The 23,367-nt window shown below is 46.5% G+C and overlaps 1 protein-coding gene across 1 annotated transcript; it reads right to left on the bottom strand.

Moving 5' to 3' along the window:
• Positions 1-1,048: 1,048 nt before the first annotated feature.
• Positions 1,049-23,363, bottom strand: EMC3 (ER membrane protein complex subunit 3). Its single transcript, XM_019497008.2, has 9 exons — positions 23,295-23,363; positions 22,576-22,744; positions 20,959-21,016; positions 20,164-20,257; positions 13,534-13,638; positions 7,472-7,553; positions 7,208-7,287; positions 5,171-5,253; positions 1,049-1,288 (listed from the first exon to the last, which is right to left on the bottom strand). Exons 2-9 carry the CDS (start codon positions 22,728-22,730, stop codon positions 1,160-1,162), a joined length of 786 nt encoding a protein of 261 aa, XP_019352553.1. The 5' UTR covers positions 22,731-22,744; positions 23,295-23,363; the 3' UTR covers positions 1,049-1,159.
• Positions 23,364-23,367: the final 4 nt, after the last annotated feature.

The following is a 23,367-nucleotide window of genomic DNA, read 5'->3' as shown; positions in this document are numbered from 1 at the left end:
TGGGGTCTTGTGAACCCAGCATTCATTCCTGCCTGTGGCAGGGGGGTCAGGCTAGATGATCCGTTCAGGTCCCTCCTGACCCTAGCTACTATGAAACTATACTATGAAACTATGAAACCAGGAGATCAAGCAAAAAGCAGAAACAGAGAGTGCAAGATGGAGGGCACAATGAAGCACTCTCACATCAGAGTAAGCCTTGTTACCCAGACACTTCCTGTTCCAGCTCGTGGAATTGGAGGATCAGCTGACACCAAGTGACCACTCTGGTGCCAATGAATGGGTAGAGAGCTCGCCTTCCTTCCCCCTCCCCTCCAGAAGCACCAGGAAAAGGAAGATTCCTTTGTAGCTGTATGTATCCTAGGTGATTGGGTGACTGCAGGCAAGCACCCTTCAAACCCTGGTTTCTTCCTCTCTGCCCCAGGGATTCCTTCTCTTGCCTTACAAGGAACAATAATTCTGACAGCTGTTGCTATTCTTTTAAAAGTATTCTTTCAAGTATATAACTTTCTTTTCCTCTGACAAAACAATTTCATGGTTAAAACAGGAAAAGACAACAAACATAAAAGAGGAAAAGGAAAAAGCATCAAACCTTCAAGAAACGGAATCCTGAGGCTGATTCTGAAGATGACTTATCTAATTCTTTGGTACATCAGTTTTGAATGTCCAACTTTGTTATTCTGACCTAACTTTATTCTGTAAAGGCTGGTTTAGTAATACAAGTCAACTGGATGATGTTTTAAATGGGTAAAGATAGATTATCTAATACACTACTTGATTTGCTAAAATCCAATAAATTGGTGTTTATCTCCAAGATTATTTGCATATGCTAGCTGTAGAAGCTGTTTGCCAATAAGTCCCCCCCCGATCAAAACTGAAAGATGTATGTCTTCTAAAATGTTAAATAATACCCTCTCCTTAATAACTGAAAGCCTATATTAATTTCCTTTGGCTCAAATATACCATGAATACAGGTAGGAAAAAATAATCTTTTCCAAGCCCTGGAATAATAAATAATAAATTCCAATAAATAATTCTTTAAAAACTGATGTTCTGAGCATGGCCTTTTTTTATTCTGAGCATCACTAAAATACATCACACATTTTTATAACGACAGTTTTCTTTTAAAATACCAAGCATACACTCAAATTCAATCCAGCTTTCAAAAGATGGAGGTCTGCAACTCTTCCTTAAACATGCCTTCAAAGTGAAGATCTTTCGCCATGAGCTCTTCTTCTATATCCTCTAATGCCCATTGATGATCAGTTAATTCTAAAGCTTCCCACTCTGTCTACAATGAGAGCAAAGAGAGGAGTAGAGAAACAGGACCAAGTATTAAAACTTTTCCCTTGTGTATGTTCTTTGCAAAGGTGGTACAATGTAATTTTTTATATAAGTAAATGAAGAATTGTGGGGTGTGCACAGTTTTAAAGTCTAGCTGGCATGTCTTTCACAGAGCAAATATTTCTTCAAATAACTGACAGGAAGTCTCCTGCCAGAGAAAAACATATTTGGATAGTTGGTCAATTAAAATATCTTACAGATTGAAAAATGATTTGTTCTTCTGTCTATAAAGCTCTATATTAACCTTACTCTAATGCAGGTATGTCTAAAATACCATACTGCTTGGGTTTACATTTTGTGGGGGTGGAACTGGTGCAGGGATGGGCAACATACTCTCATCTGGCCCATGGCACCCACCAATGAATTGAACCCCACCCAGCCCTTCCAACTGCAAGGGTGGAAGTAGGCGCCCACTTGTACACACACTCCCCAAACATACCCTACTGTGCCTTGTTCCCACCCTCGTAGGTGGCAAGGCTCAGGCCCAGCCAGCAGGCAGTTTCCAGGTGGGGCTGCTGCAGCCCCCAGAGACCTGCTCTGCTTCCCTGGTCTCCTGCTGGCTCTGGGCAGCAGAAGGGGGCAGAGCTGGCGCTGGGCAGGAGCAAGGAGCTGGGGACTGGTGGCAGCACAGAGCCTGTGCCCAGGGGGGTGGTGGCAGCATGCGGCTTGGGTAGGTAGCGTGTGGGTGTGAGGGAGGGTCGAGGGTAAGGGGACCCTCCACACTCCCCCCATGCCTAAGCAGTAGCAGGTGGGGCACTCAGGTTGCAGGTGCCCAGTGAGATACGGCTCTGGCCAGTGCTGCACATCACAGCGAGGGAAATAGCTTCCACTGGGCTGTATGTATCACCGGTGCCCGCTGCCATGCATGTGTAGCCCCTGCACTTGCTGGGCACAGGAGGGAAGCCCTGCAGGGTGGAGCTGGTTGCCTTCCCCACCTACCAGGGGAAGGTGCCTGGGGCTTCCCTCCTGCACTATGCAGTCTTGACAGGGAAGGCAGCTGGCTACAGCACCTGAGGCTTCCCTGCTGTGCCCAGTGAGTGCAGGGGCTGAATGTGAGTGGTAGGGAATGCTGGTGATACAGATGGCTGGTGGAAGCTGTGCCCCATACTGCGATGTGCAGTGCTGGCCACAGCCACGCTTTTCCAGGCGCCTGAGTGCGCTGCCTGCTGCTGCATCATGGGGCGAGTGTGGGGGGGTGCCCCCCACACTCCCTCACACTCTGCCCCCACAACCCCCCACATATGCATGACCCAACATAACTTATGCCCTCCCACCCACACCCCACCATACACACACACACACACGCATACACCCCTCCCACCCCCCATACACATACCCACCATACACACACACACCCACGTACCTATCTACAACATGAAGAATTTATTTTTGACTTATTATGCAGTCACTTCTATGTACAATACGCAAACACAAATCATGGCAAAAATATTTTTCGTAATAAAATTAAAATATGTTATAGTAGGTGTTTGACTTTTAGTGTATGATTTGGTTTTTTCCTGGTTCTAAGATGGCAACCCTTCTCCCAAAAGGAGTATTTTCCAGGAGCAAGGGGGTAGCAAAGATCAGGGGTAGGGGTGGGAGTTCTGGTCCTCAGATGGTGACAAGGGGGTGGTGCAAATGTCAAGGGGCAGAGCTACTCATGCGGCCCTTGACACCTCACCAAAACTCATTAAGTGGCCCTCCACCCAAAATAATTCCCTGCCCCTGAACTAGTGCCTCTCCATAATTTGGGTAATTAATTTGGGATACATCTATTAAGTAGAGAAGAATAGCTGAATCTCTGAGAATTTTACAGGGATACTGACAGAATTGATGAAGATACACAACCTCTACAAGAAATGAGGCACCTAACAAGGTTTCACTGGGCTATGGACCTTATAAAGGCTGTAGGGTCAGGGTTGAATCTCCTATATGCCATCTGAGGTCAGCAATACTCAGGCTGCAGTTAGAGTATCTAACAGAGTTTCTACTCAAACTTCCATATACATGTTGTGGCAGAGCACAGGTTGTGCCTGCCACTTTAAGGGGCCTGAGCAGGCGGTAAGGAGCTTGCAGGTAGGAGCAGATCCACTCAGGCAGTCACATGTTAGGCAGGTGGCCACTTGATTGGCAGAAAGGCTGGGAGCCTGAGTATAAGGCTAGGCCCCAAGAGCACAGCTGGCAGTTGCTGCAAGGGGTGAAGGGAAAACTTCACCCAGCTGGAGATCTGCTGCTCCCAGAACAGCTTGGAGGTTGAGGATAGGAACTATGGAGATGGAGGAGGTTCCTGGTCCTGGGGCATGACCTAAAACTATACCCTACTGAGAAGGATGGTGATAGGGCTGCTTGTGGTGGGGCAGTCCTCAGGAAATGCCACACCTGTGCTTCTCCCATGAGAAGTCAGGATGGGGCACTGGAAAGCCTTAGCCCCCACTGTGTTGCAGGAGACCCTATGGAGGGAAAAGGCTAGGGGAGCACACCCTGACAGAAAAGCACAGGGCCAGGGCCCACTGAGTGGGGCCTGAGGCCCAAGAGATATTAGGTCCAGCAGCCCAGTGAAGGGGAGGGTAGCTGTGTGTTGCACTGAGGAAGCTGGGTGTTGAGGCTCCAGTGATTTGGGGCCATCTGTGAGGCATGGGACACGGTATAAGGGAAGGTTTGGAGCTGTGTATTCGCCCTTGGCATAAAGGCAAGAAAATGGGCAGCCTCCTACCTGGGAACAACTTAAGTTATATCAAAGGTGTGACAGATGGGGCAGGTGGGTGGACTGCCCTGGACAGGTGAGAGGGCCAATGTTCGGACTGGCCCCAAGATGGCCCACTTGTTACACATGTCCACTCCAGCAGATCAATTTAACCTAAATGAACTTCCGGCAGGACCCCCTGTTACTTCTCCTATCCTAAGTCACTAGGAAGGTATTTGCTGAGTACGCTTACTGAGATGCATCTAGAATTCCAGATAGTCCTAGTCTAGACTCAAATAACTTTACTGGATTTGAATTTAGGCCTTGATAAACTCTAAACTTTATGCTTTCTGTCCTTGACTGCAACCTTTGCAGTGCATTCTCTGATAGGCACATGAGGAAACTCTAAGCTTCCATAACTTATTTTCCCCTCACACTTTGGTGGTTCTTCATAAAGATTAAGTTTTGCTTTGGCCTTAGCACTTACTGAAAAGGGGCTGATTTTTGGCTCTATCAGACACTTGGGCTTGTGTTCAGTTTTACCTAGACCCAAACATCTTCTGGGGAGCCATCCAACCTATTTGTTAAACTTGGAAGACAGCCCAAAGGTGGAGGAAATCAATGTAGAACTTATCCAAATTAATCATTCTTTGTATGCAAATTGGTCTATTAATAACCACACTAACCTCAGAACATCCTAAGCCCATTCTAGTAGACTTAAGGCAACTGAGTAGTTGGCACCATGCCCTGAAGCCATATGCCACCTTGAATTTCTGGAGTGGGTGCTTAGAGCTGATTATCCAGCCTTACTCTTTCTGAATGCCAGGATTAGTCAGATGTCTATTTTAGAAAACAGCAATATGCTACATCAATAATCTTTTTATGTTTCTGCTCATTTAAATCTCCAAAACCAGTGAAAAATGAGAGAACTATTCTATATGGGAATGCACTATTTACCTATAATAGAGGTTCTTAGGTATACTGGTATCAGACCCTTGTCTGCTCCCCTGTTTACCTTTTTTACTTCTGCAGAGGACCCATAATAAGGCAGAAGGGATTGTGTGAGGTATACCATAATAAGGCAGAAGGGACTGTGTGAGGTACACAATCTTGTAATGAGAGATAAAAATGCAGGAAATACTGTACCTTAAATGCTTTGTTAGTGTCTGCAGGCATAGCCATTGCTGCCCCTGTCATCTGTTCCTGCATCACCCTAGATTGGTCTGCAGCTGTAAGAGACAAAAGGGTACACAACAGTTACTTATTCTAAGTAGATAGAGAGCTCTTGAAAATATACTAGCATTGTAATTCTGGTCCTCATCAATATCAACCCTGCAGCATGATTTCTAAACAGTTACGTATCTTCATGAAATGGAATGAAAAAGATAAGTTCTGACCTGTTAACTTCTTCCTTTCTGCTGGGCACCAAGACAGATTTATGAAACTTTGGAGTACTCTCCACATACAGACTAGACAGAACTGGCAATCAGCTAATGGTCTAGTATTTCTGGTTTTCTAACAAGCTCTGCCATCTTCAGCTAACAACTTCCAGAGTTGAGGTCACTCAAACCTCAGTCTGGATGAATACATTTAACTTCTTCAATGAATATTTTACTAGACCAAAGGACACAATTAGGCAATTCCCCAAAATGAATAATGCTCCACAGAAATTATTAACAGCCACAATCTATGAAGGAAAATAAAACTTGGATTGAACAAATGAAATGCTAAGACATAAAATGAGGGCAGGCAGAAATCTGTACTAGAAGTGGAAGAAACCTGTGGTGACTTTCAGGACTTTCTGTGACAGTACTCTGGAGATGATGCAAGTTTGGAGGCCTTTACTGTCATGAAAAGGATTATTAAAGAAATAGTTTTGCTTCCCCGTTTTCATATTGGTCTTCAGAGAGAAAAAACTGGTTTTGTGAATAAGAACTTTTTAGCATCAGACTTTTCCAAGAAGCATATCTTTGCCCTGCAGGGGCTGAGAGGAGATGACTCTGTGCTACACTTGCCCCTTCCATGGCCAACAGGGTGAAATTCAATCCTGACAAATGCAAAGTGCTACAACCCAGGAAAAATAATCAAAAACACAAGTACAAAATGAATGACAATTGGCCGGATAGCAGCAGTATGAATAAGTATTTAAGCATCTTGGTAAATCACAGACTCAGTATGAATCTGTAGTGTGATGCAACTGCATAGAAGGCCAATGCAGTTTTGAGATGCATCAATAGGAGCATTAGGTGCAAGATATGGGAGGTGATAGTGCCTTTCTACTTGGCACTGGTTAGGCCTCATCTAGAACACTGTGCACAGTTTTGGACTCGGGAGTTTAAAAAGGATGCGGAGAAGTTAGAGAGGGTCCAGAGGTGGGCAACAAAAAATGATAAAAGGCTTGAAAGATAAGTTCTATGAGAAAAGGTTATGGAAAAGGTGATTAAAGTAGGACTGGAGAGCAGTTTTCAAATATATGAAGGGCTGTGATAAAGAGGGAAAATACTTTTTCTGTCTTGCTGCACAGAGCAGAATGTGAATGGATGGCTTAAAGCTGCAAGGAAGTAGGTTTAAATCAGACATCAGGAAAAACGTCACTGGTAGAACAGTGTGGAATCTCCATCACTGGAGATGTTCAAGAAGAGGTTGGATAAGCAGTGATTGGTCAGGGATGATCTAGGAGAGAATACTCTACTGGGCAACAGCCGGACTGTTGGGAGATAACAAGAGCTCTGCTATCTAAAGCAGATGGATATTAGATAGGACCACTCTTAGCAGCAAGTGAATGAAGCAGAGGTTCACAATGGGCTTACTTATGTCCTGACCGTTGTTGTTCCCCTAGCTTAATTTGTGGCTGGTTACGGTGTTTCTTTTTTGCGTTTTTGGGCAATACCTTGTAGTTGTGCAACAGCATTGATTGTATAATTTTAGGAACAGTGTCAGGGCAGGACATGGGCAGCAAGTGACTAGGGAATGGGAAGTGGAAGAAACCTGTATGCTGATAGGAGTGGCTTCAGCCCTGTAGACAAGAGATTAATAACAGTGCATTTATGAATAATCCTATCGAAATACAAGGCTTTGACTGGAGGAGTCATGTCATTTCTTACCCTTTCATGAATCTAATATTAACTTAAGAAATTCTCCCAACACAAACTAATTAATGTAATAGAAATAATAGTAACTTACCATTGTCTTGACCCAAGATGAGAGTGTAAATGCTTCGAAGTCCAAATACATTTAGGAAGTACCAGGAAGCAGAACTTACCCTGACAAAATAAAACAAGCATTTTAGACTTCAGTTTAACAAGTGCCTGTATGTAGGACATCCGTTTTGACTTAAATTCTGAAATTCTCAAACAGGCAATTCCAGAGTCAATAAGTCATCACAAGATTTTAATAGAACATTCCATTTCCTCACTTACACTTGCCACACTGTAAAAAAGCTCTTACCAGGATGCATCCAGGGTGAGCAGCTCAATCCCCTGCTGAAGCATAGGTTTAAAGCGCAGTGTCAGAGGAAATGGGACTTTTGCTGCAATAAAGGCAAAAATAATTTTACAAACAATGCAAACAATTGAGACTTAGTGGGAAAGCTCGCATGGTGGGAGCGCTGTCATGAATGGGTACATACTGTTCAGGAAGGACAGGCAGGGGAGAAGAAGGGAAGGAGTTGCACTGCATGTAAAAGAGCTGTATGATTGCTCAGAGCTCCAGTATGAAACTGGAGGGAGGCCTGTTGAAAGTTTCTGGGTTAAGGTTAGAGGGGACAGCAACAAGGGTGATGTCATGGTGGGTGCATGCTATAAACCATCAGACCAGGAGGATGAGGTAGATGAGGCTCTCTTCAGGCAACTAGTGGAAGTTTCCAGACCACAGGTTCTGGTTCTCATGGGAGACTTCAATCACCCTGACATCTGCTGGGAGGACAATACAGCTGTGTACAGGCAATCCAGGACATTTCTGAAGAGCACTGGGGACAACCGCCTGTTGCAAGTGTTGGAGAGACCAAATAGAAGCCGTGTTCTTCTTGAACTACTGCTCACATACAGAGAAGAATTGGTTGGGGATGTAGAAGTGGATGGCAAGTTGGGCACTAGTGACCACGCAATAATCGAGTTCAGGATTCTGACAAAAGAAAGGAAGAAGAGCAGCAAAGTATGGACCCTGGACTTCGCAAAAGCAGACTTTGACTCCTTCAGGAACTGATGGGTAAGAATCTCTGGGAGGGCAGTCTGAGGAGGAAAGGAGTCCAGAAGAGCTGGTTTCATTTTAAAGAAGCCTTACTGAGGGCACAGGAATAAACCATCCTCATGTGCAGGAAGAATGGCAAATGTGGCAAGCAGTCAACTTGGCTTAGCAGAGAACTCTTCAGTGAACTTAAACACAAAAACGAAGCTTCCAAGAAGTGGAATCTTGGACAAACAAATAAGGAGGAGTATAAGAATATTACTTTGGCATAGAGAAATGAAATCAGGAAGGCTAAAGTTCAACTGGAGTTGCAGCTAGCAAGGAATGTGAAGGGTATCAAGAAGCATTTCTACAAGTATCTTAGCAACAAAAGGAAGGTCACGGAAAGTATGTGTCCCTTACTGAATGGGGTATGCAACCTAGTCACAGATGAGGAGGACGAGGCTGAAGTACTCAATGCCTTTTGTACCTCGGTCTTCACAGGCAAGGTCAGCTCTCAAACTACTGCACTGGGCAGCACAGTTTGGGGAGAAGGTGAGCAGACCTCAGTGGTGAAAGAACAGATTAAGGACTATTTAGAAAAGTTGGATATATACAAGTCCAGGGGGTCAGACGGGATGCAACCAAGGGTGCTGAGGGAACTGGCTGATGTAACTGCAGAGCTGCTGGTCGCTATCTTCTATAACTCATGGCGATCAGGGGAGGTCCTGGATGATTGGAATAGGGAAAATATAGTGCCCATCTTTAAGAAAGAAGAAGGATCCAGGGAACTATAGACCAGTCAGCCTTACCTCAGGCCGCAGAAAAATCAAGGAGCAGACCCTCAAGGAATTCATGTCTAAGCACTTCGAGGAGAAGAAGGTGATTAGGAACAGTCAGCATGGATTCACCAAGGGCAAGTCATACCTGACTAACCTGACTGCCTTCTATGATGAGATAACTGGCTCTGTGGATGTGGGGAAAGCAGTGGACGTTATGTAGCTTGACTTCAGCAAGGATTCTGATTTGGTTTCCCACAGCATTCCTGCAAGCAAGCTTAGGAAGTCTGGGTTGGATGGTCAGGTGGATAGAAAGCTGGCTGGACTGCTGACTCAACAGGTAGTAATGAGTGGCTCAATGTCTAGTTGGCAGCCAGTATCAAGTGGAGTGCCCCCAGGGGTGGTAGATCCTGGCTGGTTTTGGTCAATAACTTCATTAATGATTTGGAAGATGGGCTGGATTGCACCCTCCGTAAGATCACTAGGGGACAGGAAAACACTGACTGAAGCATGCCCAGGGACTGGTACACAAAAAAATTCTAATGTTGGGGACACTAGGATAACCACTCTTGCAAGTGCTGAGGGAACGGTTCTCCCTTAGTGTGACAGGAAATCAAGGGTCTCAATTGGAGGACTCAGGTGCCTGTACACTGATGCCAGAAGCATGGGGAACAAGCAGGAGGAGCTAGCCCTCCTACTCTCCAGTGGGCATTACGATCTAGTAGGGATCACAGAGACCTGGTGGTATACCACACATGACTGGAACATGGCCACAGAGGGCTACACACTGCACAGAAGGGATCGAGTAGGGAAGAAAGGTGGAGGTGTAGCTCTCTATGTGAGGGAGCAGTACACCTCCTTGGAGGCTGACATTGGCTCCAAAGAGTGGCTTAAACCCCTCTGGGTCAAACTACGGTGTGGTGAGAGAGACCTAACTGTAGGATACTACAGACTACCAAACACGGGGGAGGAGCTCAATCTGGAGTTCTCTAGAATGGGCAGAGGCTGTGCGTACACGGGACATGGTTGTCATTGTTGGCACTGGATTTAGGACCCAGCCCTTATATCTTTGTTCCAGGGAAGCACAACCCTCAGACCAACCACAACCTTTCCATTCGATAACAAGCAAATTTATCGATACAGAGTGATAGCAGAAGAGCAACAATACAAACAATCTAGCAATTCTATATCTACCAATCCTAGAGCTGTCATCAGAGTCAAAGTACATCTGGTCAGGATACAGGGTCCACTCTGAGGCTCTCTCTCTTAGGTGTCAGCAGTCTGGAGGTGGGATGCCGAGGCCCATAGCCCCCCTCCAGTGGGGTGCATGAGATGGGCTGCTGGTATGCCCTCGGTCCATGGTGGCCTTGGGGACCCTTCCTGGGGGATGAGGACCCCCTTCAAGGAAGAGAAGGAGGGACCGCAAGGAGGGAAAGGGAGGGACCAGGAGGGAGAGAGAAAAAGATCTGATGAAGGGTCTGCAGGGCCCTATAAGACCAAATGATTTGGCAGTCCAGAGAAGGGACACAGAGAAAAGACCACTGTTAAAGCTGCCAGAGCTGGAAGCCTGTGTTCTCAACTGGCCCGAGGAGGGGCCAGGAAGCCCGGAAGTGAGAGACTGTGCACATGAGGAGCGAAGAAGACCAGAGCAGGAGAGTGAAGTTTGGTCCTGGGTATAACCTGAAACTGCCACCCTCCTGGGTGTGGTTAGTGGGGTGGAGCTACCTGTAGCGGGGTAGGCTCTGCAAAATGCCACATTAACCACCGTGGGGAAAGGGCTGGGGCGAGTACAGGGCACCTTAAAACTCTAGCTCACTTTGAAAGGAGAGCACTGCTGTAAAAGCAGCCTCTGCAAGGTACAAGGATGGGAAATTTTTGGATGAGCGCCAGCATGGCTATAGGACAAGGAAAGCCAGCCACAGTGTACCAAGTGAGTAAGGTAACCAAGACAGGTGAGCCCCTCCCTTTTTGTCTTTGTGTTTTGCAGAATGGAACCACCACTGAAGCATCATGAAGTCTGCTGGGTACAAAGAGGAATCAAACTTGAGTGTGTTATGTGATTGTTTTGTTGTGTTTGTAAAATGCTATTACTGTAAGTGATTGTGATATCAACTGTGCTAGACTATAAAATGTAAAGTAAAGCTTCTTAATAGGCTATGAAATACCTGCAGAGTGGCTACAAGAAATGGTGCGTCATGCAGAGCATCACCTCCAAGGCCCCACAGCCATGCCAAAGATCGAGAAGGCTGGATTGATTGATTAATTGTCATCATTTCTGTTTTTTTTTCTTTTCTTTTCTTCTTTTTTGTTTTGTTTGTGCTAGATATGCATTTTAGCTTGTATAGTAGAAGTAGTATGTAACATGGGAACACAGTGTAAAATTATGCGATCGGATCCTGAGGAAGACCAAAACTGGTCCTTCCCGTGCAAACATCATGCCTGGTTTCCGTGGCCAATTGGGAAAGGCCTAACCCTTGGCATTTCTCTAGCCTTTTACAGAATGGAGGGGCACTGGTAGTGCTACAATGACACCAAGCATGCAGTTAAGACAACAAGAAAGCATTGCCCAGTGTACAGGAGGGATAAAATTGCCAAGGACATGTCTGATCTCCAGAGATTCTGACCAGGAGATGTTTTTCTGATCTGAATAGCCATTCTGACAATCAGATAAGACACTGACTGCACAGCGACATGCTACCTGAAATGCTGAGTAAAAGGTTTGGTAGGCATCTCAGGCCATACATTCCCCAGTCCCAGTATGGGAAGCTTATTTAAACCTAAATGGCTAAAACTTAGTTGCTGGGCTAGGGAATGCTGAGGCAAGACACCGAGTTAGAGGGGGTATGGGCAACATTTAAGCAATGGTTAAGGGTTCATCACAGCGTTCAGCCCATTGGAGCCCCTGACCACAAATGCCATCATACTTTTCCCCGGGATGACTGGTGCAGGTCTTCCCCACAAATGTCATAAACATTCCAGGTGATGCCAACAAGCTCCAGTATGTTGTGAAGGTGTCGAGCCTTCAAGGAGGGGGCTTTGAAACAGTATTTAAAGGTTGTGTTTGGGAACTGGCTTATAGGTATAGACATATACATTATAAGGGGTCAAGATGGGCAGGAGGGATTAATTGGATTTCTAGGACACTTGGGTATAACACACACAAAGCTTCTCATAGCTCTGGAAGCAGACAGGCTGTCTAGCACAACAAGGCCAACAGATGGACATAGCCTGATAACTGAGGGGGGCAATCCATGCACCGCTACCGCCTGGGGACTGGCCGGCTAAGCAGCAGTTCTGCAGAAAAGGACTTGGGTGTTACAGTGGACAATAATATGGATACAAGTCAGCAATGTCTGCAACCCTAATTTTCTATGATTCTGTGAAGTAACTTTAGGTGCTATTCAGGTGCTAAGTTCAGGTCCCCCAGAACTTCAGGTTCTGGCAGACCCTGTCAGTGTTTGTATTTCATGGTCAGATTTACTATTTTAGAAGCATCCCTCTTCCCTGTCACTGTGCAGCCAGATGGCTGTATGAGGCACACAGTGACCCTGAGTCAAGTCATGGTGACTGCCGTATCAGCAAAATAGAATGCTATGTATGAAAATATTATGGTTATAGCTATTTGTAGGCAGACCAGTCACAAGCCATCACAGGTTGTGAGCACGAGTACGACAAAATGAAGTCGAGGAAAGGTCCTAAGTAATGTTGGTAACAAAAAAAGTGGAAAAGTACTGCAGAAGCATGAACAGAAAACAGAACTGTATATATATGGAAAGACAAAGGATGAAGACACCGGCCAGACTTGTGGCCAAGATGACAACTTGGTGTGCATGAATCCCAGAACATCCTTGGAGCCTGATCAACTCTCAGGGCCTGCTCTGACATCAAGGCTATGTAAGTGTGATTTATTTTGTTTTTTTTAAAAACTGTATTGTTTACTTACATATGCAATAAAGTCAATATCCTGACCAGACTAAGTGTTTGTGGCTGTATCAAGAATCTCCCTTTGCCCACTACCTAAAACAAAACTTTAGGCAACAACTGTATGTATGGAAAATCCTGCAGAGTGCAATTGTGCAATATATGCCTAGCACTTTATGTTGTGCAAAGGAATGTCAACCTAGTGACATCTGCACAATGAAACATAATAATGTAATGTCACAGGACTAACACTGTAAAACTGTGTCAGCACATCACTCAAAGTTTGTTTATACTTTGCACCAGCTCTGAAATGAAGACATAGGTCTCCAGCAATTTGAGATGAATATCCTGCTCCATGTCCTCTCCATCTTCCCCCCCATCTTTGCGATGGGACAATTGGTCCTGGGAAGGGGAACTTGGAGGGATTTCTCAGGTTGGACAGGGTGGTACTTATTGTGACAAGTGTAGAGAGGCTTAATTCGCTCTCCATTTGACAAAAAGAAAAGATCTGATGGGTCTTGTCAAGACAAGTCACGCTCAATCCATTATTTTAGTCCACTTTTAAGCAGACGTAGAAAAGCTCTGATGTTTAATGCCTGAAGAATGTTACTGAAAGGGGGCAGGAAATACAATTTGGATGCTTACTTGTAACAAATCCTGAGAACGTCATGTTGATCCAACCACCAATGAGAATCATGGGTAGAACATTAGTTACATTCCCTTTCATCATATCTGTCAGCATGGTAGGATCTGAAAGGCAAGATCAAACAATGCAGCAGGATAAACAAAATTGACTCTATACCATTTTCACAGATGTTTTATCACATCTAGTTAAAGGAACCTGAAGTAAGAGGTCATGTAGATTCGCTGATTGAGTGAATATTTCAATTAAATGAACATACAATAATATCCCTATGGTTTTAGGATTTTCTGCTAATTAATCTCAAAGCACTTTACAAAGATGAGCCTTAGATACTGCATTAATAAACCATTATCTTTTCAACTGTGTAATCCATTTATATAGATTGCCCAGAACCAGGGGCATATAGCAAAGCAGATGTCAGTCATGGATTTACCATAGTGGCAAGGGCACTGTTCCCTGTGGACTGACCCCAAACTGAACCAAGCCTATGGACCAACCCCATGTGCGGGATCTGGCCCTGGACCACATATCCAGCATATGGGGCTGCAGATGTTAAACATCACTGCTATAAAAGATTACTGTTGAAAGAAAACAGAGAAAAAAGGTTAAAGATAGTGGTAACTAGGCTTGGTAGAATTAAGAGGTTGTTAAAACCTGGAATTGCTACACTTGAACTAAAGGTCTTCATTTTAAATGGATTTAGGCACACTGATGCGAATCACAATGTGCATACTGATTTCATTGAGCTTAAAATGATTAGGAACAGCTGTAAGCTAAAGCAAAACAAGCCAACCTTAACTGAAATAAGTGTGGCCAAAGGAATTTAAACAATTGCATATTGGTACATAGCTTAAAAAAAGAGGGGCTTTCAAGGTTTCTGCTGAAGTTACAAAGTTGTTACAGAAAGAGACCAGGACTGTTCTACAATGGCAGGAAGTGTTTATGCATGAACCTGTGAAAATCTGTTTTGCCTATACATTTTTAATCAAACAAGCCTGCCATCCATTTGAACCTCTGCCTCTTTGAAAAGTTTTTAAGTGCGTTGAGACAAATGGGGTTAGCAGAAAGCATTCAGTAGGTATCACCGCTCACGCTGGGCCCAGAGATTTCTTGTCAAAAGCCTGAGCTCTTACCTAATTCTGAAAGAAGTTCCAACTGGACCAGATGAGAAAAGTAAACCAGACATCATCATGATTTCCATACCTGTGTCCTAAGCAACTCTATCAGTTGAACCTATGCATCCTGCTAACAGCCACACAATTTCTATCCCCACCTTATTTGTTATCTTTTCCCTTTCTAAAATGAACCAGGCTTAGCCAGCCAAGACAGATTTAACCCTGAAACACTTTGTTTCAACAAAGGTAGTAACGATTCCAGAGCTTGATTAAAAGACTCGTAAGTTCTGCACACTGACCACAGTTTGGTTACTGAACTGCACACATTAGGGAAAATGTTGCTTCTTTATCTTCTTCTTTATCCATATTTTGGGGCATTTAACTTGCACCGTCTTAAAAAGAAATAGAATCTACTGTAAACAAAAGACTTGGAGAACCTCGGTCAAAAACTGATTCTTCTTCCCAAACAGCACACAGGTTGTCATCCAAGTCAGGGGTGGCCAACCTGTGGCATGTGAGGCACAAGTGTCATGTGCAGCCACTGTATGTGGTTTGTAAGGGCTGCATGCAGGGCTGCAAGAAAAAAGGGAAAGGAAGGACAGGGGGGAGGAGAGAAGGGGTTAGGTTTGTAAGGGTGCATTGTGGATCACTGGGTCTATGCTGCCTCAGCTAGAAGGCCAGTGAAGGCCATCATGCCTGCTTCACCCTGCTCATCTGCTTTACAGAAAAGCTAGTTTGGCTGGAGGGACTGGGTAGAAACAGCCCTGCACTGCCCAGCAGGAGTGAGGGGGAAAAGAGAGAGGGGGAGAAGAGCCCTGCACCCCCTGGCCAGAGGTAGGGAAGGCGAGGGCAGAACATTCCCATGGTCTTGCTGGAAGGGGGAGTGAGGAAGGGGGAAACAGCTCCATGCCACCAAGCACAGGACATGAAACAGCAGCAGCTTGGGTCTTTCATACACCCAGTCTTTGCCAGGTAAGACTAATCACACTCTTTCCCTCTCCCCACTCTTTGGCATACATCAACCCTACATGCATACCTCAGGGTGCATTGAGGTTTTGCCCTGGGCACAAAACTTGTTAGTTACGCCTCTGTCTGGGCCTAACCCAGCCTGGCAGTCCTGGTATGGAGTCTGGAGAGCCCAGTGAGACTGGCCCTGTCATTGCCCCTTGCTCCCAGAAATACAGTAGGACACCCCTCATATAGCTCCATGTGTCTTGATAAGCCCCACACTGAGCCAACTGTCCTGGGTGCCTGCAATTACAGCGAAACCTGGGGTTCCCGTGGGGCAGTAACACTGGGAGTCCTCAGCCCAGTTGTACCCTATTATGACAGTAGGATCCCAGTGTGGCACTACCCCAGAGTCAGTCCTTGAGGCCATCTTATCTCACTGCCCCATGGAATCATCTGAACCCCAAGGGTGCTGCCTAACTGGGCCCCAAGGATGCGAATGGGGGCAACCCCATTAAAAGCATTTCCACTGAAGGGACTGCCCAGTGAGGGGGGAGCAGAGTGCTTCAGTGGACCCAAATGCCACCTTTCAGGCACCTTCTGGCATACAATTGCCCAAGGGTAAAAGCTCCCATCAATGTCATGAAGTATGAAGGTGCCACCTCAAGAGGACCTGCAGATGCCAGAGTGTTGGTCCACCTCCAGGAATGGAGGTCCCTGTAGGTACAGAGCATACGGTGCCAAAGACAGCAGCCTGTCAGGATGGCAGGGCTTTATTTGTTCTGCCCTGTGGGAAGGATAAGCCCTGAAGCTGTTAGTGCAGGGGTGGGCTGAATCTGGCCCATGAGGCCCCTAGAAAAATTTTGAAAATTAATATTTCTCTGTCCTTGGTTCCTGTCAAAAATGACAGGAATCAAGGGCAGTAGGACCCAGGGGAAGCCCGGTGGGCTCCCACAACAGCAGGGCCTGCCCAGCCCTGCCCCTGCAGCCAGAAGCCCCAGCGGGGGGCTTCTGGCCTGGGACCACATGGCTGCCCTATGCCAGAACCGCAGGTAAGGGGGAGCAGGTGGGCGGGCAAGGGCAGGGCTGAGCAGGGGGGGAAGAAGCAGCCATTTGCCCGGCCACTGCCCTATGCTGCAGCCACTTGCAGCCTGCGTGGGGCTGCCTGTGCCTGCTCTGGACAGCACCGCGCGGGCTGTGAGCAGCTACAGCAGGGAGCGCGGGCCATGGGGCAGGGCTGCTTCCCCGCCCCTATGCTCAACTTTTCCCTGGGGTCTTTCCCTGCTCCTTCCTGGCGCGGAGGAAAGCATCCCTTCCCTGCCCCGTGGCTAGCACTCCCTGCCGCAGCTGCTCGCAGCCCGCGCGGGGCTGTCTGGAGCAGGCATAGGAAGCCCCAGGTGGGCTGCGAGCGGCTGCAGCACAGGGCGCTGGGCACGGGGTGGGCGAGGAGCCACTTCTTCCACCCCCATGCTCAGCACCACCTTGTAACCCAGCTCCACTGCCAGCCTGGGCCCCACGCTGGCTCTGGGCTCGCCCGCCAGGGCTGCATGTGGCAACAGCAGCTGTGGCCCACCCGCTTGCCGCACTGGACAGTGTTTACCACCGCTGCCTCTGTGCTCCCCAGCGCACAAGCGAGCTCTGGGCAGGCAGCAGCAGCCAACACTGCCTGGCACGGCAAGCGGGAGGGAGGGGCCGCAGCTGCTGCCGCCACGCACAGCTCTGACGGGCGAGCCTGGAGCCAGCATGGGGCCCAGGCTGGCAGCAGGGCCAGGTTGCAAGCTGGTGCCGAGCGCAGGGAAAAGTGGCCTCCTCACCCGCCCCGTGCCCTGCACTGCAGCTGCTTGCAGCCCATGTGGGGCTGCCTGTGCCTGCTCCAGACAGCCCTGTGCAGGCTGCCTGCGGCTGCAGCAGGGAGCACCCGCCATGGGGTGGGCGAGGGGCCGCTTTTCCCTGCCCTCAGCACCAGCTTCTTCCCTGCCAGTGAGCAGGGGGTCGGGGCTGTGCGCTGTCCCCTGCCTGTACTGCGGGGCTGGGGAGCACTGGGAGTGAGTGGGCAGGGAGCCAGCAGGAGTACAGGGCTCGCACCGGTGTCCTAGGGCCAGTGCTGGTGGGGCCCAGAGCAGGGCGGCAGAGGTACAGGGTCCTGGCCGGCAGGGGCTTTATGGAGCTGGTCCAGTTCCCCCCTCACCCTGCTGGTGCAGCCCAGCCCGGCTCCACAGACCCCTGCCAGCCTATGCCCCGCTAGCCATGGGACATTGGTCCCAAGACATTGGTCCCAAGATGGTGACCAGGGAGCGGGGCTACCCATGTAGCCCTCGACAGCCTGCCAAAACTGGGTAAGTGGCCCTCCGCCCAAAATAATTGGCTGCCCCTGTTAGGTACATGGCAAACCCAGAACTGAAGGTGTGTTTAGACACAGCCTCACAACTGAGTCTGTCACAGGGTACAGACACCAGTTGCAGCTGTGGCCATAAAATAACAAAGCTATTGCTGCTGATAAGAGACATGGAACTCCCCATAGACCCCTTTGCTAAAGATGCCTGTGCACCACTAGAGCACAGAAATGTTTTTCCAACCCCCCTTTACAATGTTTACAATAAATGCTTTGATTTTTATTTTTTTAAATTCTCAGCTGAAGAGATGCAAAGCAATCAAACAGAAGGCTAACCCGCAGCACGTGTGCCATAGGCGGCTACTATGTGTAGCATGTAAATCCCGGGCACTGACTGGAATGGGGGCAAAGGAGGTTCAAGCCTCTGACTGTGTGGAGTGGAGAGGTGACAGGATGCAAGAGGAAGTGTCACTGATAAAAGCCAGGTTAAGATTTCACTGGTCCTTCAGTTGCTGCCATATTAAGTACTCTGGATCCTCACTCATCATATAAAACTGTGGTGGTTGCAGGGCCAGGGAAGGGTTAACCTGGCTTTATCAGTGAACCATCCTACCTCAGCAGAGTCCTGTCACTGCTTTGCTTGGAGATTTAAGCTTCCCTGCCTCCATTCTGGCACTCCACGGTGCAAACTCCATCAGTGATTCTTATCCCCCAGAGGTATATGAGTGGCACTTAGGCAGAAGTGGGCTTAACTTGTGGCATGCTTATCAAAATGTGGCCATTACTGATCTACCAAGAGATTCTCAAGTAGAGGTTTTCCCTCTAAAAGACTCTAATCAGACAGAAGAAATAAGAGATTGTTGAAAAACATTTGCTTGTTTCTTCATATTCTAAATACCACACCCTTTCTCCAAAAGTTAGCCATTCAAACTTAGGGTGCATGTTTCAAGTGAGAAAACTGATTTTGTGTTGGTATGGGAGCATGGGCATACTGTAACAGCTGGTGGGGGCTGTGCTGCCTTTCTTTTCCTTCCCTTTCAGATGCATGGAGAAAGGATGGAGTTTGTTGCTCAGGTCACTCTCTTCATACAAAATCTGCAGCTTAGCCTTTACCTTGTCATAACTACTGCCAATTTGGAGAGAGTGAGTGATGCTGAAAAGTGGACTGCGTCCCTGCTACATGCAACATGCATTCTGCCATGACTCTGGAAAATCTCTCCTTCCCTCCCCTCCCCACTCAATTCTGCCTCCCAAAAACAAGGTGCCATCTTATTATTTGGAGCCTTGTAGTATATGAGAAATGATGGTATTTCACCTTGTCCTTTAACTTTCTATTTTGTATCAATAAATATGTTTTTTAATTTTGACCAACAGATGCATCTTATTGAATTTCTCTTGCAAGGCACACAATCTCAAATTAATCTTAATGTCATGGCAGCAAAAAGATTAAAAATAGAAATAACTTAAAAAATATTTCAAAGAAAATACTGATGTGTGTTCCTTTCTGCTTCTTTTTGATAGAAAAGGTTCTTCCTCCCTAATCACATTACGTGCCGTTTTCCCCCACAAGTAATTCAAGGTTACCATTTAAGACAACCTCACAAGAGTCCAGAAAGTAAGAAACGAGAGGAAAGAAATTTTTGGTCAGACACTTGAAAACTACTTTGCTTTACTCATTTTTAAAAATAACTTCTATGACTAGTTACAGAGCTATCAGTTAAAGCATTAGAGTTAATGTTCAACCCAACACATACAGCAGGTTTTTTGGTGCAGCCAGGGCAGAAAAGTTTAGACATTCTCGATAATTCTAATGTTAACAAGTAATTGAAGGAAAAACCAAAATACACACAAAGTATTCTTTATAAAGCAGGGAAAAAGTGAAAAGGCCATTTTTTACACAATCTTTTTTAGTTTTAATTTAAAACTGCAAAATCCTAAATGACACTGAAATCTTCATGGTGTGCTTAGAAGAAAGTGTGTGTGTGGGGGGTGGGGAGATGGGACGGGATGGAGACACATACTTTACCACTGAAAAGGCTCAGGTACAGCAGGCAGAAAATCAATATAAAAAAAACTGACAGTGGCCCAGTAGTGCATTTGCTTATTAGCCCACAAACAAACAAACTTTTTACTACTATTTTTTAATGGTGTTTATATGGGGGATGGGGGATGAGTTATAAGACTTCTAGGGCTTTTCAGGAAAGCTCCCTACCTATGCAGCTGATATTTTAACATACCTGTCATTGGAGAAGGGGGTACTACCTTCCTTTTTGTTTTTTTAAAAAATCCATCCTCTGGATTATTGAAGAAATATTTCCGTGTCAGAAAAGACTGAAAACAAAATGAAGAGCAAGTTGTAATGATGTGGGGAACCAAATCAGGTATATACTCATGAGTAGAAGAATCCCTTTCCAGGGCTTAGGATGCACACTAGCCATTCATTTCTTCTTTCCCACCACCTTCTTCCAGCATCTCTTCTGCAGAGATACCCATAAAAATCATTTTCAGCTCTCTTTCTTAGTCTTCCAGGCTTCCCTGGATCCTAGTAAATAACCTGTATTGTGACTGAGCTTCTTTTCTCAATGTCCCAATCTGGCATTAGTCTGTTTCTAAAATTCTCTCAGGGATATCTATATCATTTACTTTTTCATGCATGGATGTCATTAGTTCAGCAAGGAAACTTAAAACATTTGTGCACTTTTTTCCTCCAGCCAGTTTTGCTATACTCTTAGATTTAACTGCAGCCAGACTCTGGTGCCTATCAGGACAGAGACTGCCAATATTACATGATTTTCTACAGCATTTTAAGTTCTTTCCTCCTTAAAGATTTAACATTTTGTAAACAGGATATACAAAATGACCACACGAACATAACTGCATGAAAAATAACTTGAGGACCTGCTTGATATCCGAATATTAATTTCTTAAATTTAACAATGATGTACTTAAAACTTTTATGTTGCTTTTTCTTTATGTATCTTCTACAAAAAGGCTAAAGCAATTCATATGTTCAGTTTCAAAGGGACACAAACCTGTTTTGGAATGTATTTTCCATTTTCTCTGAGGACTCTGCTTCTAATCAGAACTTGGCTGGAAAACAAACTCATTATTAGAGAAAAAAAGAAATCAGACTTCTAGTCCTCCTCATGCCTAGTGGGTACATTTAGCGTTCAATATGCTGAACACTAAAAGAATAGAGAAAGGCTGACTCAGGAACATCTATCATAAAAATATACAGACATCACGTGAATGGAAGTTTTAATTTATAGAGTAATAATATATTTTGTGGCTTGTAGCAACTCACTCAAATCAGGACAGACGTGAAATAAAAAACTCATCACATTCCTCCTCTTCCATCTGCAAGATCAGGAAAATTAGGGTGGAAAAATGAAAGATTTCTCTCTCAGAAGAGGGCAAATAAAGTACTGAACTGATTCTGTTATCGTGTACGATAGGGTAGCAAGGAACAGTATGTTTCATCTAGGGCTGTCAAATGAATAACAAATTTAATCGCAATTAGTTGCATGATTAAAAAGACTAGCTGCAATTAATCATGATTTTAATCGTGCAGCAAAACCCTCAAAATTATGTGGGTACTTTGTATGGTTCTCCCAACCTGTGGGCGTGGGGTATATGTGGGGGGAATTTGTGAAGGTGTTGGGGGGGGGAAGGGGGGGGGCTGTGGGTGTGTGTATGGGGGGTTTAAAGCCTGGAGAGAGTGGATCCCCGCACACCCTGGCAGAATATAGGGGAATGTGGGTCAGGAGTGAGGGGCAGCAGCAGGGCTGGGTGGCTATGGTTTGGGAGTGAGGAACAGGGGCAGAGTAAGGGCATATCACTGCTGCCCCCCCCACAATAATACTGCCTCCCACACCCTTTTATTTGCAACTGGAAATATGGTAACCCTACAAGAATGCAGCCAGGCAGCTTGTAGAGCAGTGCCCAGCAAGTAAGTCTGTGAAGGGGAAGGGGCAGGGGGTGGGGTGCAGATTGAGGCCCCCATGGTAAAGGAGGGAGTGGGGCAGGGACTGGGGTGAATGTGACCCTGGGGCCAGGGTAGGGAGTGGGACAGAGCCGCAGGGGGCTCATACAAGAGTGTGGGAGGGGAGGGGGTCTCCCCGCCACTGTGCACAGTCCTGGGGAAGGTATGGGGGGCATATGCCCCCTGGATTTGTGTGTGGGACAGAGGCAGGGTGCCCACTGTGGACTGGGGCTGTGTGCCCAGTTGCCCTTGCCCCAGGAACCATATGCTGGCTGCGCCATGTCCCCTGCCACCTGGCGGTGGGAAGCACATGGCATTGCAGGGCTCCTGAGGCAAAGGCAGCAAGGGGCAGAGCCCCAGCCCGCAGTGGGCAGCCCTGCCTCTGCTCCGTACACAAATCTAGGGGCATGCGCCCCCCATGCTCCCAATGACTGGCCACTCAGGTTTCTAAAATCTGGCAGGTGTTCGATCCCAAGGATGCTGGATTTATGAAGTTATACTGTATAATGTAAACATACCAGGAGACTGAAACAATGGTGCACAGCCAACTTTAATTGTGCTATTTCCTAAATTCTGAGTGCTCAACTTTGCAACCTTAATGTTCTATAACAAAGTTTTATGTTTGGAATTAGCAAGACATTTTTGGAGTACTCTGCTGGTAGCTTACCTGTCTGACACTTGCTCCTGAGTGAGCTTTTTGTCACTCTGGAGTAAGATTGACACATAGTGTCGAATCATCCCAACAAAAAATGTTATAAAAACAATAGGAAGGACCACCCATAGCCGGATATTGGAGTCCAGCAGAAGCTCTGGTTCACTCATCCTTCCAACAGGCCCTGGAAGAAAAATAAATCCGCTCATATGTTACCTTTTGGAAGAATGTGGTATTATTTGCATACAAAATAAAAGGTGCATTTTCACTAAAAAAAACAGCATATTCTGATAAAGATTCTGGGCTGGCTCCGCTTCCCAACATAGTGGAACTGCACTGCAACCTGTCTTGTTTTCCCACAGCATTTATTCTGTGTTGGTCACTACTTGTTAACTGGCCCGTTTTGAATGCTCTTTCCCCTCGGGAAGAAAACAAACACAAGCAGTTCGCGCAAGACGTGAAGATAAGGAAAGTGCTACTTAGCTCCGGGCGCTAGAGCCTGCGGATGCGGTGGGCACAGCGCACCACTCACGCCGGCAGCCTGGGCCCAAGACTAACAACCCCGCGGAGCAAGACAGACAGCTCCGCCCCCCCGCGACCGTGAGCACAGGCAGCTCCGAGGCACAGCTTCCACCTCCAGGCCGACGGGACCCCAAGCCCCGCCCCGCAGCCTCCATCCTCCTCACGAAGTCTGATGCTAGCTGCAGCCCGTCCCAAGCCAGCTCCCCACATACCCGCCACAGCACGCTCCGCGTAGTCAAGAACCCCGGCCACCCCCCTCCACTTCCGGGAAGAGCGCAGAGCTCG

Source organism: Alligator mississippiensis, chromosome 12 (genome assembly GCF_030867095.1).
Source record: "Alligator mississippiensis isolate rAllMis1 chromosome 12, rAllMis1, whole genome shotgun sequence".
NCBI lineage: Eukaryota > Metazoa > Chordata > Crocodylia > Alligatoridae > Alligator > Alligator mississippiensis.
This window is presented reverse-complemented; position numbering and strand designations above follow the sequence as displayed.

Coding starts and splice junctions, on each gene's coding strand:
- EMC3 (XM_019497008.2), bottom strand. CDS start 22,730: ATGAGTGAACCAGAGCTTCTGCTGGACTCCAATATCCGGCTATGGGTG. Junction 7,554..13,533: donor GTTCTCAGGATTTGTTACAA/GTAAGCATCCAA, acceptor CCTTTATTGCAG/CAAAAGTCCCATTTCCTCTG. Junction 5,254..7,207: donor CATCTTGGGTCAAGACAATG/GTAAGTTACTAT, acceptor TGTCTCTTACAG/CTGCAGACCAATCTAGGGTG.